General features: G+C 54.0%; 3 protein-coding genes across 5 annotated transcripts; 2 read left to right on the forward strand and 1 right to left on the reverse strand.

The window, feature by feature from the left end:
- The first annotated feature begins 339 nt into the window (after positions 1–339).
- Positions 340–2,511, forward strand: LOC146542498 (inactive serine/threonine-protein kinase PLK5-like). Its single transcript, XM_085211848.1, is given in 7 exon segments — positions 340–929; positions 1,103–1,309; positions 1,311–1,484; positions 1,568–1,697; positions 1,762–1,849; positions 1,916–2,011; positions 2,084–2,511. Coding segments are annotated over 7 exon segments (1,260 nt in total). The 5' UTR covers positions 340–773; the 3' UTR covers positions 2,493–2,511.
- THOP1 (thimet oligopeptidase 1) lies at positions 2,505–10,485 on the reverse strand. The gene is made up of 13 exons (XM_085211834.1): positions 10,146–10,485; positions 9,510–9,713; positions 8,396–8,544; positions 7,941–8,048; positions 7,367–7,469; positions 6,951–7,111; positions 6,693–6,828; positions 6,230–6,596; positions 5,783–5,984; positions 5,475–5,661; positions 5,083–5,211; positions 4,650–4,786; positions 2,505–4,519 (listed from the first exon to the last, which is right to left on the reverse strand). Exons 1-13 carry the CDS (start codon positions 10,159–10,161, stop codon positions 4,361–4,363), a joined length of 2,058 nt encoding a protein of 685 aa, XP_085067960.1. The 5' UTR covers positions 10,162–10,485; the 3' UTR covers positions 2,505–4,360.
- Positions 10,486–10,619: 134 nt separating this feature from the next.
- SGTA (small glutamine rich tetratricopeptide repeat co-chaperone alpha) lies at positions 10,620–19,023 on the forward strand. Of its 3 annotated transcripts, none has more exons than XM_085211836.1 (12): positions 10,620–10,738; positions 11,626–11,760; positions 12,629–12,732; positions 12,933–13,017; positions 13,667–13,766; positions 14,489–14,593; positions 14,782–14,920; positions 15,496–15,558; positions 15,987–16,024; positions 16,930–17,019; positions 17,238–17,361; positions 17,652–19,023. In XM_085211836.1, exons 1-11 carry the CDS (start codon positions 10,639–10,641, stop codon positions 17,350–17,352), a joined length of 1,074 nt encoding a protein of 357 aa, XP_085067962.1. In that variant the 5' UTR covers positions 10,620–10,638; the 3' UTR covers positions 17,353–17,361; positions 17,652–19,023. The 3 variants fall into 3 exon arrangements, with proteins under 3 accessions (XP_085067962.1, XP_085067963.1, XP_085067961.1); XM_085211837.1 differs by having other exon boundaries at positions 10,624–10,738; positions 11,608–11,760; XM_085211835.1 differs by having other exon boundaries at positions 10,648–10,738; positions 11,630–11,760.
- The last annotated feature ends 30 nt before the right edge of the window (positions 19,024–19,053 follow it).

Raw genomic sequence — 19,053 nt, forward strand, 5'->3', positions numbered from 1 at the left:
GGGATGAACGTGACCCCAAGTCTGACCTCAGCCTCAACACTGCGGGGTGACACGGGGTCTGGTGCTGCTGGAGTTGGTATGACCAAGGGGAGGGGGAGGGGGGGGTCCATTCCTGGCACCTCGCTGTGCCCCCCCTCAGAGATGGCCCCATCCTCCCCACCTCCCAGGGTCTCCTCACCCACTGGCATCACACACACACCAGCACAGCCCAGCGTGGCACACAGGGAGTTAAGGGCCTGGGATGTCCCTGGGGGGGCCACAGCTGCCGCCAGCCCCATGCTGGCTGCTGGCCAGACTTCCCCCCCCCCCCCTTCTCCCCCCCACCAAGGCCCAGCTGCAGGCACCAGGCAGGGAGCCCTGTGCTGGGGGACCCTTGGGTGCAACCCTCCCTGCTGCAATTGGGATCCCTGGAACCCAGTACTGCCCAAGGGGAGGGAGAGGCAGATAAGACCCCATTTTTCCAGCATCCAGCCTCATTTTTCCCCAGCATCTATGGGGCTGGGTCCCAGCAGCTACAGAGGGACCTTCTGGAAGGATCGGGGCGGGGGGGGGTCTTTGGGTGCTGGGGGACACAGCATGGCTGGGAAGGCAGGCAGATGGAGGGGGTCACAGCATCCCACAAACTCTAGGTACCATGGGCTCCATCCCCACCCAGCAGCCCAGAGAGGTGGGACCCCCCCACACACACACACACACACAGGGCTGTGCCCCCCCGGACTCACAGCATCACAGCACCCAGGGCACAGACAGCCCGGAGGTGAAGCAGTTACAGCATGGGGGGGGGGGGGGAGAAGCCAGGTGCAGATGATTGTGAAGCATTCCAACATAGAGCACGGTGCAGCAGGATGGCACAGGGTGAGCTGCCCGGCAGCTACATCCATAACAAGGACAGCGGGGCACTCTACCAGCGGGGATGGCTGCTGGGGGAGGTAAATGTCCAACACCACCCTGCCTCCAGGCAGTCCCAGCCAGGACTCCCCCTTTCCCTGGGGAAACCAGCGCAGACGAAACAAGGATGGAAGCAGAGCAGAGCACAGGGCAGCACCAGGAGATGCCAATCTGGGGTCCCAACCTCTGGGAATCCACCTCGCTGTCCCCCCAGGGTGCTTTTGGGAGCTGCTATCAGCTGATGGAGTTGGCCAGCGGAAGGGTCTACGCTGCAAAGGTGATCCCACAGGCCCAGCTCTCCATGCCAGGAACCAGAGAGAGGGTGAGTCTGGGGGGACAAAACACCCCAGGGAGGGGAGCAACGCCCGCAGCCCTTCATCCTTCTCCTTCTGTCCCGCGTTGATCCCTCGCCTCCCATCCCCACCTCCCTGAGGGCAGCACACTGGGGGGGGGGGGTCTCTGGGCTCACCCCAATGCAGGTGGAGCATGAATTGGAGCTGCACAGCCGCCTGTGCCATCGCCACATCGTCTGGCTGCACGGGCACTTCGGCACCCACAGCCACCTCTACCTGCTGCTGGAGCACTGCGGGCGTGGGGTGAGCGGGGTTGGCAGGGATGGGGGGGTCAGCACCGGGGCTGCACCGTTGTGCTCTGAGCCCCCCTCTCTGCCCTGTCCCAGTCCATTGCTGACATCCTGAGGGCTCGAGGAGTGCTGACAGAGCCGGAGGTGAGGTACTACCTGCAGCAGGCGGTCGCCGGGCTGCGCTACCTCCACGGGCACGGCATCGTGCACCGGGACATCAAGCCAAGTATGCAGGGCTTGTGTGGGGGTGGGAGAGCTGTGGCCGCACCCAGGCTGATGTCCCCCTGCAGGTAACCTGCTGGTGACCGAGGAGATGCAGGTGAAGATCGGGGACCTGGGGCTGGCACGGCAGGTGGCTGCAGGCGGGCGGCACTGGGGGTGAGCAGAGCCGTGGCACCCATCCATCGGGGCACCAGCATGGAGCTCACTCTGCCCTCCACGCAGGGTGCTCTGCGGCACACCAGGATACCTGGCCCCAGAGGTGCTGGAGCGCAAGGGCCACGGGCTGCCCTCAGACGTGTGGGCGCTGGGCTGTGTCATGTAAGCGGTGGCCCAGCAGGGGGGCAGGCAGGGGGTTCCCATGGCCCTGCTGAGCACCCAAACCCCCCCCAGGTACACGGTGCTGACGGGCAGCCCACCTTTTGAAGCAGCAGAGCGGCAGGAGCTGTACCAGCGCATCCGTGCAGTGCAGTATCCCCTGCCCAGCTGCCTCTCAGCCCGGGCCCGAGCTCTCCTTGCACAGCTGCTGGCCCTCGAGCCCACGGCACGACCCAACCTGCAGGATGTGCTGGATCACAGCTTCTTCAGCCAGGTGTGGGGGGGTGGGGGAGCAGCCACGTCCACACAGACCCACGGGGCATCACTGCCTGTCTCTGCACAGGGCTTCACCCCGGACACGCTGCCGCCCCACGCCTGCCACACCGTGCCCATCCTCAGCCTGCTGTGGGGATGGCTGTGCCACAAGCGCCGTGCTGCAGCCACCTCCAGCACCAAAAGGAGCAGCTTCCTCACCCGGATCTGAACCACGCTGACATCCGCATGGGAAAATCTTTATTAGTGCTAGGAATCATCTAAAATCCAGTCATTGAAACAAGCAGGGAGGGACGTGACCATTACAAACGGCACACACACACACCGGTTTGCCCTTCAAGGTTAACAAAATGAAACAAGAAAACCCACAAACGGGAGCTCCCTTCCCTGGTGGGGGGGCGGAGGGACAAGGTGCAGCCCCAGGGAGCCTGGTGCAAGACAGCACTGTACCTTGGGGTCAGCCCTACGAGCAGCACCTCTCACCGCACACGTCAGCACGAGTAAGTGGAAGGAGGGACAAAGTTATATGGGAAGGAGGGAGGAAAGTGCACGTTTCCCCTGCCCAGTTCTCTCCTTCAAGAGAAAAGGGCAGAAGAAAACCCTGAAAAGCTCAGTAAAACGTGACAGTTATCAACACTCACAGCGTCAAATTGAGCACACCCAGCCCTGTGCTGCCAGCACCTGGGACAGACACTCACCTATGCCTAAAACAGAGGGTGGGGGGAAAGAAGGATGCCTACCTGGCCCCAGCGAGGAGCACCGAGGAGCTGCATTGCTGCTCAGGGTCCCATCCACATGGCGGGGTGAGGGAGGATGGCAGCAGCCCTCGTCTCACTGGGATTGGGGCAGGAAGGTGACAGCAGTGGTTTTGTCTGCACACAGTGCATGCTTCTCATCAGCAGCTGGCCCAGCTTTCATCCCAGGGGGTGAAGCAGCTCAGCTGGAAGCTTGGGGACCAGAGGAGAAGCACAGGGAGCAGCCGGGGCCGGCAGCGTGAGCTCCAAGAGCAGAGGAGCCGCAGGGCTCAATACCTGGCTCTGAGCAACCTCGCAGCCGGAGCTGGGGAGAGAGCAGGGAAAACCACTCACCATAGCAGGAGCAAACCACAGTCGGGGCCTCAGCTCTCCCAGGAGGGTTCCTACTTCCACCCCACGACACGTGGGCACCGCCATGGGGCCTTCTCGGGGCCACACTGCTCTCGAGGCCAGGCAAAGGGCTGGCTGCTGTCCCCCAGAGCCCGGCCGCTCCCAGGCCCTCCCCTGGCTCCAAGCCCACTCGATATTTTTATCCCAAGCATCTGTGCTGTTTAGAAGCCGCCTGCTTTTTTCCGTGGCCCTCCCCTGTCCCACCCTGGCTTAGAGCTGCCACCAACAGCAACACACCCTGCTGCTATGACCTGAGCCCCGAGGGCAGCAGCTGCCCCAGGATGACCCCAGACGTGAGGTCCTGGTCTCTGCCCCATCACACACCCCAGCCCCCCGAGCCCTCTGCCCAAGCAGCAGCACTGCAGCAGCTCAGGACAGGACATTCTGGCAAACACATTGGTTTTTAAGCACCGAGATCTTCCTATGTTTATTCCACAGCTGCCCAAAGATGGGGAGAGCAGGATTCCTAATAAAACTCCTCGGGCTGTTTGTTTTGTGCTCAACAGTAAGGCTACTCTGGTCACAAAACAAGTCAAGCCCTATGGGAAGTCTCATAACAAAGGGATTTTAAAACAATGGTTCAAGTTTGCTAGATTCTCACCCTCCTCCCCAGCTAACAATGAGACTAAAACTCACCCTTCTGCAGAAATCAGGTACAAAGTTCAGCTAGCTTTTGTGGCTAGTGACAGCTCCATCCCCTTTCTGGGGAGTGACAAAGGGGATTCCATTTCCTACACAGAGCTGTCACTGCAGAGCCCAGGACCCGGACCAAACCCAGCTCTGAACGCCCAGCTGGGCTCAGAACAGGATCCTGGAGGAACATCTCCAATGGGGCGGGCCCAGGATGTGCTGAAGTACTGGGTATTGCTGGGCCTGAGAGGACTGGTGAGTAGGCAAAGGAGCTGGCTTGACTCAAACGGGCTGGAGCAGCTTCTTAGCAGGCTGAAGGCAGCGAGTTGCTCTCCACCTTCAGTCCTTTGCTGGCCAGGAAGGCATCCTGCTTGGGCTCACGGCCCAAGAACTTCCTCAGCATGTCAGAAGCATCCAGGGACCCACCAGGGTGCAGGATACAATTCCTATAATCCATGCCCACCTGCAAGGAGAGAGATGGGAGTGCATGCAGGACACCCACTCCCTGCTGACCTCGCTGCAGTGCCTCCTACCACCTCCTTCCCCCAGGGAAGGCAGCCCCTGAGTCTGGCCATGCAGGACACCCTCCCTACCTTGCAGTTCATGATCCCCTCCTGCTTGAAGCGTGTGTGGAACATGTCCATGGAGTACACTTCACTCCAGAGGTAGCCATAGTACTGGGCATCGTAGCCTCCAGCCAAGTGGCCAAACGTAGCCGGCATGTTTGTACCTTGACAGCAAAGGAAGGGAAGGGTTAACTGGAAAGGCTGCAAGAACTGTTCGTGGAAAAAGCCCTCCATGCTGTAAATGTGTCAGAGCAGGCACTGTATCAGCCTGTTCACAATCGCAGGGGAAACAGGGATGGAATTTCCCACTATTTTTGGTATAGTTTCTGCCCTGCTTTTCCTGGAGTCAGTGGAAACCATCCCCTCCAAGCCAGCCTAAAGCCCCATCCCAGAAAAGAACCTGCAGAACCAAACCCACAGAAACAGCACGAATGGGACCTCCAGCAGAAGCCCCACATACCTGGGGTAGCAGGGACACCCAGCACCTCCTCACAGAGCTGTGCAAACACTTCCACAGGGTCAGCCTTCGTCTGGGTGTGCAGCGCCTGGTCCACCTTGGCCAGGACGATCTGACGCAAGTTGAACAGCCCTGTTCCCAGGGGGAAGAAGAAAACTGAGGCCTGGGGGCTCCCACAGCTCTCCCCACAGACGTGGTTTCTTCCTCCCAGGCCTCTCAGTCCCAACAGGCAACAAGACAAAGCCTTTCATCTAACCATCCTGACCAGCCAGGTCACCAATGGTCCCCTTCCCTGCCCCATATGCAGCAGCTGACATTCCAGCAAGACTCCATCCTCACTGGGAATAGCACACAACCCTCTATTCCTAACTCCCACGTCCCTCTTCAGCACCTACCCGTGTTTGCTTGCCGGGATTTAATGAGCTTCTCCAGCAGTTCATCAGGAATGGGGCTTCCTGTTTTGTAATGTCTGGACATGCGCAGCAAAGGCTCCTTCTCCCACACCCAATTCTCCAGCATCTGTGATGGTGCCTCAACAAAATCCCTTTCCACGTGTGTCCCACTGAACATGGCAAACTCCGCCTAGGAGACACGTCCAGACAGTCAACCACATCTCCAAGAGGGGCATAACTTAACCCTACATGAGAGCAGAAGGGGGGGAAAGGTAACAAACTACACCTCTGCCAACCCAGCCAGACCTCACCTGAGAGCACAGCTGGTGCATGACGTGCCCGAATTCATGGAAATAAGTCTCCACTTCATCGTGCTGCAGCAAGGAGGGTGCATCTGGTGTGGGCTTGGTGAAATTGGCCACCATGGCAGCCACCGAGATTTGCCGGCTGGAGTCTGGCAGGAGGCAGCCTGGCTGCAGGCCGAAGCAGGCTGCATGTCCGTACTTCCCTTCCCTGGGTGAGGAAGAGGAGTTTGTTTGTCTGATGCACCCAGGCTGCCAGCCATGAGCCACCAGACAGGGCACTGAGGTTTGCTCAGCAGCCCTGGCGATGCTGCAGCTCACACAGACCCAGTGCCCCCAGGACAGCTCTGCCACAGCCACGTGGTGGGGAGAGGGATGTCTTCTCCTCCTCAGGCACACAGCAGACTCTGCTCCCACTGCCCCTCATCCCTCAATCTGGTTTGCCCAGAGCCTCACCGTGGGTACAGATCCAGGTAGAATTTGCCGATGGTCTCCCCGGAGGAGGTGTCCTTCACTGTGTAGAGCTGGACGTCCTCGTGCCACACCTGAGCCTTCTCTTCTAGATGGAAAGTGAGCCCCAGCAGCTCCTGGTAAATGGCCAGCAGGCCCGTGGTGACCACCTGCATGGGGAAGTACTCCTTCAGCAGATTCTGATCCACGCTGTACTTGGTTTCCTCCACCTGATTCATGTAGTAGCGCATGTCCCAGGCATTGATGCGGTTGTCAAACTCCAGGCCTCGCTTCTCACATTCTTTCTTTTTCAGGTCCAGGATCACTGCCCGTTCCTTCTCCCCAAGGGGTTTCAGCTTCTGGGCCAGCTCATCTGGGAAAGTTCAGGAGGCAGCATTAGTGAGAGCAGCACGCTCGGCCCAGCAGTGCCCCCGTTCCTCCCCTCCCACCACACAACCAGGGGCCATACCCAAGAAAGTAGCCACCGTCTTGCTGCTTTTAGCCATGTTCATCTCCAGCACAAAATCAGCATGCGTGCTGAAGCCCAGCAGACTGGCTTTCTGAGCCCGCAAGTCCACCAGCTCCTTGAGGATCAAGCAGTTCTCCTGCAATGCAAAGGCACACAGCTTAGCATGAAGTAGGTCCACGAGAAGTGAGTTGTCCATGGAAGAGTCCTAACTGGCATTCACTCCTCCTGGCCCTGCCGGCTAGCAGCGAGGCCACCTACCTCTTTGCACCTCGAGTTGAACATCTCCTCCACCTTCCTCCTCGTCTCAGGCACGTAGCACTTCTTCAAGAGAGGGAAATAGTGTGGATATTTCAAGGTGACTTTCAGCTTGCCATCCTCTGTCTTCTCCAGAGAGTTCAAGAAGTCCTCAGGGAGTCCCCCTGAGAAAAGAGCAGACAAATGACAAAGAGCCCAGATCTTTCCCCAAAATATCAGGTCTGTGCACAGAAACAAGCTTTTGCTCCTTCGCCAGAGCAATCCCAGTGCTCACATTCCTGCCCGCTGGTTGGGCCATGGTACCAGAGCACAAACACACTTCTTGCCCACGGAGAAAAAAGGCAGACCGTCCTTTTTAACTCTGTACCTGGCCCACCACCGCAGCATGCAGAGAATTGGCAAGCACGAGCAGTTCATACCTAGTTCCTCCCTTGAGAAGGGCAAAAAGGTGGTGTCCTCATTCAGGTTCTTGTTGAAATCTATGCAAAGGACGCTCAGCTTTTTCTTAATAGCTTTGATTTTCTTTAAAATAGAGACAAACAGGAAAAAAGTCAGTCCAAATGGGAAAGTCAAACAGCATTGTTCAAATCTCCAGCCAGCAGCCTGCCTGCTGAGTTGCCCAGTGGTTTGCAGTTGGCTTTTATTCAACACAACGCTGCAGAATTAATTGCGTGCAGGCGCTGAGCTCTCAGCCTGGAGCAGGCTCTCTTTGATCACACCTGGTAGGTAGCAGCCACCTCAGCAAGGTCCCAACTGCCTCCTGCAGGCTCAAGAGCTGCAGGTGTTTAAGCAGCTGCCTCCCCTGCCCTTATTTCATCTCACCTTCTCTTGTATTTTTAGCCTAGATTCAGGCTCCTTCACTGAGCCACTAGCTCATGGTAAGAGGGAGACTCTGAGCAGCTCATCCCTCAGTCTGCCCACCTCAGCTTCAGCTCCAGTGGGACTCCCTCCCTACCACCCCACAAGGCCTCCTCTGCAATTCTATGGTCTCACCTCCTGTGTTTCCTCAGGGAGATGGAGACCATTTCTTTTGCCCAATTTGATCAGCCTCTCCAGATACCTCTTTGCTTCAGGCTTCAGTGAGGCACTCTCTGCTTTCTCCTGTAAAACAAAGCCCATGAGCACAGGGAGCCAAGGGATCAGGCATCCTCACACACTGTTGCAGAAAGTTGGTTCTGAGACCTGTTGGCAATTGTAACACTAGTGACACAGAATTACCCAGCCCTTTTTCCACAAGGGAGGCAAGCATACCAACACTTTTTTTTTTTTTTTACCAAAAGGATAACCAAGGGTTTATGTCACAGCCCTCAAATTTCAATTCCCTAGGACACTCTAGCATCTAGACCATACAACTATTCAGTTCCAGACCCAGCATCACTTGCTTCTAAGGTCTGGGACAAGGGAAGAAAGTTTGCTGTCATTCCAGGAAGTTTCAGTTCCCCACACACCTGGAGCCAGACAATCCTCTGGTACACATCCTGCCTCATGCTCATCTCCACATCGAACTCTGAGAGCTTCTTGTCAGCTTCAGTGCTTGCTGCACGGATGTCTTTGCAAGGAGAGACGTGCTGGGGGAAGTCTAGCATGTTCCGACGGACTGAAAAGACAGCAGAGAGATCACAAAAAAGGCAACAGCTTCTTTGTGTCCCAGTGCTGCTCACGAGCAGGAGTGCAGACAGCAAGTCTGTGTTAACTGGGAGCCAGTCTGACAGCCCAGAAGCCTGACCCAGCTGCCCACACACAGGGAGAGCAAGGCAAGCTGCTGCCCTCAGACAAATCTGGAGCGATGCTTGCTGTGCACCCATTCACCCCATGCTCACTGCCACGCCTGCTAACCAGATCTGTCCACTGATTTCTCACTACACTCAGGCCTTCTCACAAAACTCACATGAATTTCCCAGGCTTAGCTGGTATCAACAGAATCACACGCAGGCAGCATGGCTGCATGCCTCCTTCCACAATGGAACCAGGCCATCAGTGACACACCTTCACTGCAGATGCTTCTTGAATGCTGCAATGCCCCAGGTGTGTTCTCTCCTGACTTATCTCCATTTTAGAAATGAATGTACAGAAGACGTTCCCTGCTACTACCAGCTAAAACTACGCCATCACATCATGTTACTTTCCAGAACCCCTAAAATGACAGCAATGTTCAAACAGGCAAGACACACACAGATATCCATTCACTGCCCTGGAGAAGAAACCAAAAATGACAACGAGCTAAAGATTTCTGAGACTTCTGTCAATGCACCCTTTGTTCCTACTGATGCATCTTGACATATGAAATCAGCAGACAACCTTGAAAATGAGCCGCTCCTCCCACAGACCTTCCTGCTGCCAAAGCACTATTCTCATTTTAGACTTAGGTTTCCGTTCCAAGTCTACTCTTTGCTTTGTACTTGTACCTAGCTGTGTAAACATTAACTAGAAAAAAGCATACACCTCACAGAGCGGGTCAAGGGAAGGCAAAAGGAGATGGCAGAGCCAAAAAAAAGATGCAAAAAACACACATATTAAGATGTAGACTTCCTGAAAGCGAGCGCTCCCACTTCACACGCGTACCTGTATATTCCACTTCCACATCCGCCAGTGCTTTCAGGGTGTTCTCATAGGACACCTCGCCCTGCTCCTGGGAGCCCACACGGTCGTACACCAGCTTGGTCCTCTCGGTGAGCTCAGCAGCCATGCGTTCGATCTGCTCAGCACTCAGATCCCAGCGCAGCTGGTTGGCTGGCGGGAGGGGGGACTGACTGTCCACCACGTTACCTGGGGGAACGGGAAGGAAAGCATACGTGAGCCGGGAGGAAAATTCAGCTGCACATCCAGAGCTCGGTAAGGGCACCCCATAGGGGCCCAGCACACGGGTTGTGTCGTGCTGTAAGGACACAAAGCACTGAGTGCCAACAGCTGCGGGTGGCTCTGCAGCACTGCTCACTGTGTGCTTCTGGGGGGGGGGGGGGGGGGGGAGTTGGCACGGAGGGCAAAACAGTGCGTGCAGGGGGATGGAACACCGTGCCCTCAGCCCCCCATAGGGGCTGCCCAAGGGCGGGGGTCCCTCGGGCCCTGTGGGGCTGCTCTGCCCCCCCTGGCCCCCCGGGCCGTGCCCTGTGCCCCCACCCCCCGGGATTCGCCCCCGCCCTAGGCTTCTTCCTCCACCCTCCGCAGCTCGACGCAGCCCTGGCCCCCCCGAGCCGCTACCTGTAGGAGGAGCCATGCCGGGCGGCCGGGGGGCCCCGCTGCTGCTGACGAGGCCGCGAGGAAACCGCGCCGGCCCCGCGCACCGAGCATGTGCCTGAGCAGCGAGACGGGCGGCCAGAGCGGCCGCGCTGAAGGATTGTGGGAGCGGGGAGGACCGGGCCGCTCTCTACGTCCCTTCAGCCCGGCCCGGTGCAGTAGGAGCGGCCCGGTCACCATCCCCGCGTCGCCCACGGCGCTGAGCGCCATCGCACCGCTGGCAGCGGAGCAACGGGCCCGGTTGGGCCGCCCGCCCGTTCCTATAGCGACACAGCCCCGATCGTCTCTATGGTTAACGAGGAGGAGCTGCAGCCGCGCTTCCGGCCTACAGCCGTCACCTAAGAGGGCGCGCAATGCGCATGCGCCGAGCTCTCCGCCCCTCCCCGTGGCTCGTCATGGCGGATGAAGGCGGAGCCTCGCTGCTGCGCACGCGCCTTGAGCTCTCCACGCGAAGCGCATGCGCAGTATCATCCCGGCCGCACGCGTGCGCGTCGGGTGGGAGCGGCGCATGCGCAGTGCCGCGCCCGCCCTGGTCGTGGGGAGCGTCGCGGTGCCCGGTGAGCGGGGCGGGGCGGGGCGGAGCGGCGGGGTCGGACCGGGGGACGGCGGGAAGCCGGGCTGCGCTGCACCGCGCTGCTGGGCGACCGAGGCCTGGCTCTGGGCCGGGCGGTTTCATCTCGTTCTGGGATCTGACGTGGGCCGTGCCGTGTCCCGGGGCCTGCGCCGGGGATCCAGAGCTGTGCGGGCCTCGAACTGAGGGCGCGTTGGGTCGGAGTGGCTCGAAGCCGCACACTCGTAGCCACCACAGACAGACGGACGGACAGACAGACAGACAGACAGACAGACCGGTGCTGGGACCGGCCCTGGAGCCCCCGGGGTCTGGCAGAGACCGGGCCGGGCGGTGGGGTCTCCTTTAGCAGAGGTTGCATTTAAACAGTCGGGTCTCAATTCACGGAGCTCTGCGCTCCCATCTCCGTGCTGTGAGCTGTGTTGGTTCCCTGCAGGGCAAACGAGGCCGTTTGTGTCTTGTGGGTCTGCGTGGGGATCCCTGCAGAGCTCCAGCCTCCGTTTCCACGTCTTTGTCTCACACCCGGGTTGGCTCAGGAAGAGGAGGGCTGCGGTGTTTGTAGCGCTGAGCTCCTCAGGGCTGAGTCTTTTCGAGCCGTTTCTGTGGGCTGTGTGTCTCTGACGCCTTTGGTGGCGTTCCCTTGGCAGTGGTGTGTGGGGCAGGACGGTGCCGTGCAGAGGGGAATTGAGGGCTGGGAGGCCAGCAGGGGGGCTGCTTTTAGAGTAAAGGGATTAATGAAGGCTCTGAAGGCCTTACCCCATCCTGAAGGATTCTCTCATCCCTTTCGCATAGGGAGAGAACAGCAGAAGAGACCTTTGACTTGCAGCCCTTCAGGTCGTATAACTTCTTTCTCTACAGATACTATTTTTTTTTAAGTTAGAAGAAGTCCAAACAGATCACAGCCTCCCAGAATGGCAGACCAGAAGCGCCTTGCATACTCCATCATCCAGTTCTTACATGACCAGCTGCAGAACGGGGGTCTTTCTCCAGATGCTCAGGAGAGTTTGGAAGGTAGGTGGCCATTCTCTGTTTATGTGTCTGGGTCGGTCAGCCCAGCTCATGGAGCAATCTGGACGTTTGGTTGCTGTCCTCTGCCTCGTAACTTGCCTGGGCTGTTTCTAACATCCAAGATTTGAATGAGTTTTTCTTCTCAGGCAGATATCAGGCAATTAGAGATGCTGATTGCTTATCTGATTTCTTGTTACCTCTCTCAAAAGTAGATTAGCTTGAGGAACGGATATGCCTGGGATCAAAAGCCTCCCTGACCCTGGGTTTGAGACTTAAAACTTTTTATCTTAAATTAGGTTGAGTGGAGAGTTTGGTAGCACAGTGTAGAACAGGAGCTCTGTGGCAGTGCGGGAATGATTTATACTTACAGAGTGCTTTTCCAGGTCTGCTATCAAAGTGCTTTTCCACATCACACCATGAAGCATTCATACAGGCTTTTTCAGGGGGCTTCACTGGTAACGAGAGCACGCTGATCTTAAAAGATCTGCCTAAGGAGCTTATGCTTTAGTGTTTGGCCTGTATAGTGGAAGAGAGAGCACAGGCATGCCTGCAGAGTGTGGTGGTAGGTTGCTTGTTTCCCATGTTTTCTGAAACATGCAGCTGTCTATTTGCTCTGAGCTTTGGGAATGCTAATAAAGCCCTTGTTCTGTTAACATCCACCTGCTCTAAAGTTGCCTGAGGAGATGGGAATTGTGACTGATGCTTCCCAGGAGCTTCTTTTCCAGCACCAGCGTTTGCCCAGCTCTGAGGGTTTGGCAAAATACGCTGGGGCATTTTTCTGGCGTGTTCAACTGTAAGAAATTCAGGTGTTGTGGAAGAGAGCTAAGTAATTAGAATGGGGAGAGCTAATGACCTGATTCATTATGCCCAGTGGCAATCCAGTGCCTGGAGACAGCTTTTGGAGTCTCCCTGGAAGACCAAGGCCTCGCTGTGTCACAGACTCTCCCTGAAATATTTGAAGCTGCTGCAGGAAAGGTGAGCAAACTCCCTAAGAATGTGCTGAGTTTCAATGTGAGCAGCCAAAGCAATGAGCTTTGCTTGGTTTCTGCAACGGTGCTGCCCCCCTGGAGGCGTGTGGGAGTGAAATGTTTTGGGATGTGCTTGGGAAGGGGGAGGTGTGGAACTTCTCTGTGGGAGTCCTTATCTCAGCACAGCCTTCTCCCTTTCCTTGTAAGGAGCCTGAACACATCAGAGCAAACTCGGAGCCAGTCACCCCCTCTGAAGATGACATAGCTGAAGCCGAAAGGCTCAAGACTGAAGGTAGCTTCCTCTAGAGCTGGGGTTTAATGAGGTTTAAATGATGATGGGGAGGAAGACTTAATTCACTCAGCACCTGGGGAGTGCATGGATGGGATCAGCCCTTTGTTTCTGCTTGTTCCTCTGCTCGTGTGTAGGTTGGTGTTATTTGGCTGCCACAGAACCTACGTAGACAGCTGGGTCAGCATTTTCTTCTGCATTCTAAAGGCCCGTGCTGTGTAAATGTGGCATCTTTCCTGCTGGGCTCTCCTCTGTGTGCTGCCTTTTCTCTGCCATGCAAGACAGCGTGAGCAGTGCTGACGTACAGCAGGGAGCTTTCAGTAAGCCAGTGCACTGCGTTGATTTCCAGAGCACAGAGTAACTCTGGGGAGGCCTCTGCTGTGTCTGAGATGGGAAAGCAGCTGAGGATGCTGAGGGGGCTTGCAGGATCCCATCTGAAAGGCTGACAAGTAACCTGACATTGCCAAGACATGGATCTCTTGCAGCACTACTGAACTTGCCTCACACTTGCACGCAGTTTGATAGATCAGCAAGAGATGCAAGCTCTTGGCTTCTCTTTTGTTCTGTTTTCTTAAGAAGAACAGAGATCCAGGCTCGTTGCTTTTGTTCGCCTTCATTTTTAACTTAATCAGCCTTTTCTCCATTTCTTTAGGAAATGAACAGATGAAGGCAGAGAACTTTGAAGCTGCTGTGTCTTTCTATGGAAAAGCAATTGAGTTAAATCCATCCAATGCTGTGTATTTTTGCAACAGGTACTGGTTGTCTCTGGCCTTGCACACCTGTGGTTTTGGTCCTTCTTACACCTCAGGCTCCTGCTTGCTCAAAATCCCCTTTCTAAAGTTCTGCAGGCTGCTTGTTCTATTGCTCTTTGTGGTGGTTTTGCTTTTGTTTTTTCCTTAGCTCAGTGACACGCTTTCCTGTGCCTCCAGCCAGCTCTGTGCCCTGGCATCACTCAATAGGATGTAGGTGTGGAAACAAACTCTTTGGCATTTTAAGAGAGAGAAAGGCTCTAAGGAACACTGTCTGCTTTCGTACCATTAACTCTTTAAGTAAGATAAGGGCTGGGATTTGAGAGGCAAAAAGAAAGGAGTAAAGTGAGACAAGCTGAAGGCTTGCTATCAACATGGGGAGAGAATGGGAAAATGGGAGAAGCAGCCCTTGTGACTCAGATATGGAGGTGTGGTGGAGGCTGAGAGATCAGGCTGAGCCAGTGATGGGATACTTTCCTGCTTCCTTCCTCTTGGAATGTCTGTAAGGGGGAGTGAGAGCTGAGATTTGTTTGCAGTAGGAACAGAATGTGAAGCTGAGTGTTTGGATAGCAAGCTGCTCACGTAGGTACAGTCTGGATTTATGTCAAGTTCACGCTTTGACTTTCCCTTTAGAACAGGAGGCTGCAGAGAGGGAGCAGAGGTGACCTTGATCAGCATGTTCAAGCTGATAAGTGTTTTCAGCACATCTTTCTTATTCTCTCCAGAGCTGCTGCATACAGTAAATTAGGAAATTATGCTGGAGCAGTCAGAGACTGTGAAAGAGCAATAGGCATTGATCCAAACTACAGCAAAGCTTACGGCAGAATGGGGTAAGTAAGAGAACAGGTTTTTGTGCCAGAATTTTAGTCTCCAAGTGCTTTGTGGTAATTACACTATCAGCAGTGTTCTGCCCTGGAATGCCATGTAAAAATACCTGGTGTTTCACCTCTGCTGGGGTGGAGGAAGGCTGCGAGTCCTTATCTGCCTCTGTAACTTTCTTTTATTTCCACTTTTATAGCTTGGCCCTCTCCAGTTTAAATAAACACACAGAAGCTGTTGTCTACTACAAAAAAGCCCTGGAGCTTGATCCAGACAACGACACGTACAAATCCAACCTTAAAATAGCTGAACAGAAAATGAAAGAGACTCCTAGTCCGGTAAGTTCTGAAACCAATACTGAAGTGGAGATGAGATTAAATGGAGATTTCTTTACTGCACTGTCTGCCTGGAGCTTGGTTGTGTTTAGAATACAAATCTTGCATGCAGATGGAGGGGAGGTGGTTAACAAGTGCTGCTGTGAAGCCTTCCACTAAAACCCAGAGAGAGCCAGTTCAGTGCTCTGCTGGAGCGCAGACACCTTGGGCTGGGAAGCGAGGCTGATGAGAAGGAGCTTTTTGAAACACCATTTTAGTGTTTTGAAGGGGATTTCAGTTTTCTAAAGCCTTCTGTAGCACAGAGGTGAGCAGGTGGGTGTGTTTGACTTGGCAGGTGTGCTGGGTTGGGGCAGGACATCACTGGCACGGCAGGGCTGGTGCGAGAGGTGCTCAGTAATGCGTGTGATGCCAACGTTGCTATCAGCATTTGCCCTTTGCCTCCCTGGGTGAGCTCATCCCCAGCCTGCCCTTTGTCATAAGACCAGATTCTGATAACACTGGGAACATTGAAGTAGCATTCATTGCATCAGAAAGTAAGAGGATGTCACCACCCACGCGTGGTGTCTTTATTGTTGCAGACCGGAGGTCCTGGAGGATTCGATTTAGCTGGCTTGCTGAACAACCCTGGCTTCATGAGTATGGTAAATGTGGGCAGAGATCACAGCCAGGCTGTACCCAGTCTGTGCATTTATCCCTTCAGGATGAAACGTTTTGGGACATGGCGTGGGGAGTTCTTGTGTCTCGTCAGCAGCTTTGTTGTCGTTTCTTTGTTTCGGTGCTGCTGTGAGGAAGCTGTGCTTGTATTTTTCCCCCAAGTCAAATAAAGAGCCAGTGATTTATTCACAGGCTGCTCCTTGTGACATGCTGGGTGTGGAAAGGGTGCCTGTTCTGCGTTACCAGCCTTGTCTTGTGTGTTGCACTGTGCTTCTCCTTGCTATTTTTGTCCTATTGATCCGTTTCCAAGTATTTCTGCCTTCGCTTTGTTCGTAGTTGAATGGCACAACATCTGCATATCTACCCAGGCATTTCTGACTAAATAGGGTGTCATTTTTTTCCCCTCTTTAAATAGGCATCTAACCTAATGAACAATCCACAAGTACAACAGCTGTAAGTTTGATCCCGTGTTCTCTTTCCTCTTTGAGTCACTCCTTTTGAGGCTGTGGTGGGAGGGGGGTGGGTGCTGGAACCAGGAATGTGGAAGGCAGCCCTTAAAGCAGCCCTGTCTCCTGAGCCACGGTGTGTTTTGAGTACTCTGTGCCGAAGAAGAACTTCAATAGGAGGCAGGATAGATTGTGGCACTGGAGCTGATTTTGGGAAGCTGGGGACGGTTTGGCTCCGCTGCCCAGGATCTGTGTGATCTGGAGACAAGATTTCACATCTCGCTCTCCATTAGAAAGAATACTTTGATTCTTTGTACTGCAGAGTTATGAGGATCAATTCACAAGGTCTGCCAGATGCTTAGACAGTATAAAGCCACAAAGTGCATAAAGCATGTACCTCTCCAGTCTGTCCCTTCAGAGCTCAGGCAGTCAGTGAGTTGGAGCCCTCCTGGAGCTCATCCTTTGCTTACTGTATGAAGCAGCCCAGCTGCAGGGCTGAACATCTGCCGCCATTTCCATTTGCTTCTGCCTGCTCCTTCCACTTCTGTTGTCAGCTGAGGCTCTGTGCCAGGTGCAGCCTGAGGACTTGCAGGGGAAGGGGCTTTGCAGACCCAATGCATTCTGCACTGATAACCATGAATCAGTGTTGAGGCTGCCCTGTCAGTAAATCTCATTTGGTGCAGAGCTATCAAATCCCTTGTGTGAGGAGGGGCAGTGTTCTAATTAAGCATAACACCAAGCCTGCACACGGAGGGAGGAATATTTGTCAATACAGAAACTGAAGCTCTTATAAATATTTCTACATATCGTGCAGCTTAACGATACAGTTGCTCTTCTTTTCCCCTCCTAGTGTAAAACAAAAGAGATTTTGGTGTGTTTTTCTGCTTTGAGCAATGACTCTTCTTTCCACAGCATGTCTGGGATGATTTCTGGTGGCCATAACCCCATGGGAGCAGCAGGCACCAGCCCCTCCACAAATGACCTTGCCAGCCTCATACAAGCGTGAGTAGGGAGCTGGTTCTTCTCCACGACCTTAATCAGTAAATAGACTTCAGATTTTCTGACCAAAAGTGAAAACTTCAGTTGAGGGTTGAGTGAAGTTGCCCTGTAACGTGAACTGCTTGTTAGAGCAGAGTTCTGGCAGTCACCTGGGGAGGATTTCATAGCACTGGTCGTGTCAGTGTGTGAGAACACAGTAACTGTAGCTTGTTCTCCTGCAGGGGCCAGCAGTTTGCTCAGCAGATGCAGCAGCAGAATCCTGAACTAATAGAGCAGCTACGAAGCCAGATCAGGAGTCGAACTCCAAGTGCCAGCAATGAAGATCAGCAGGAATGAGCATTACAGGTGAGGCCGTGGCCAGCTGAGCGGGGAGGATTTCAGTGTTCTGCTGCAATATCTGCCTTGTGCCTTCACCTAGCAGCTCAGTGTCTCCTCCCCTCCACGCAGTCTGAGCTCTCTGCTGGTGCTGTGCCTTGGAGAGATGCAAGGCTCAGCTCTACAGAGCGGTGAATAAATTCCCTCACGCTTTGTGACTGGCAAATGAGTTTCGTTATCTGATGTTGGCAATCGTTAAAGGGATGCTGTATTTTCTCAGAAATTGAATTTGCAAATGTCTTGTCTTCCTGTCTCTGCAGCACAGTCCGTGGGAACTCTGTTCATTGCTTTAAAAACTGGAAGCCATGTGCGTGTTGCCATTTCTTGAATTGGAAGTGTCCAAGAGGGGGAAAAAAAAAAAAAAAAGAGGAAAATAACAAACACAAAATACTTTATATGACCTGCATGTTAAAGACAGATTCACACTTTCTTTCCCCAGTCTTCGTCCTGCTCCTCCCCCTCCACCTTTCCATTAGTTTTCCTCTGGAAGATCCAGCAAACACAAACCAGCACCAACAGTCTTTCTAAAGAAACTCGGAAATTAACGACGCTGTTACATTTCTATGTTCTTTGCTACATGGGAATTTTTAAACCCGTTTTTGAAGAAGGATGCACTCTTCACTACAGGATATCTTCACTTTCCTGCCCACACGCCACTTCAAAGAAGTGTTCAAGTCCCACCCCCATCCTGATTCCCCTTTAATCTTCTTGCCAGTTACAAGACAGTGATGTTTGAACACCCTGGAGATCACTGGATCTTCTTGCCTCCAGGAACAGGGTTTCTGTTGATTAGATTCGCCATGTTTCTCATTCAGGTCTGTAGCAACGTTGCCAGTGTTGTTAATGCACAGGATTTGGTGACTGCCTCTCTAAGGTTAGTGTCAATGTGTCGGGGGGGCTGGGACTGATCAGGTAGGACATGCTCATCTGTGACTACTCCTTTAGAGCGTTTCCAGATACACTGCTTGGGCTCCATCCCCAGTCCTGACAAAACTCGTCTAGTGTTTAGTAATTATTGTTGGAATGAGCCAATCTGTGAACTAGTCAGGTGGACAGTAAGAAAGATATAATGTTTTTGGTGTTTAAAAGGTTTCTCTTTGTTTTTTAATTTGTCTTTTATGCATGTAAGTAATCAACCCAGTTGACCGTACTGATAATAGGAGTAGAGAGGGGGCTTGAGTAGCAAGCAGAAGGAATAAAAATGTTCCTTGGATAGAAAGATATCGAGGGGCTGCTGGTTCAGTGTGGGAGGAGGGAGAAGGTCCTTGTTGCTGGGTACCTGCAGCTTCCCAGAGCTGCCTGTGTCGTTCCTGGGTGCGTAGGAAGCTCTGGCAAGTTCCCCTTGAAATCACTGGATGAGGATGGAGACTTTGGTATCGGCCTCGGGACTGGTTTTAGGGTAGTTCCTCCGTGGTGGTGGGAAAGGCGTGTTCCTGGCCCTATTGCTGGGCACAGAAGCAGCTGGCTTGGAGAGGAGTGTGTGTGAGATGGAGAATGCCCATACAGGAGACGTGGTGGTACGAATGAGCAGGTATCTTTGAAGATTAATATCAAGGAAAAAAGATCTGTAAATGCTCCATAAATTTATATGTGCTTAATGTAACTTGTGAAGAATAAACTATTTGGACACTCTTTGCTATCCCTCTCGCCGCAGTGACTGAA

Source organism: Meleagris gallopavo, chromosome 30 (genome assembly GCF_905368555.1).
Source record: "Meleagris gallopavo chromosome 30, MGAL_WU_HG_1.1, whole genome shotgun sequence".
In the NCBI taxonomy this organism is placed as follows: Eukaryota; Metazoa; Chordata; class Aves; order Galliformes; family Phasianidae; genus Meleagris; species Meleagris gallopavo.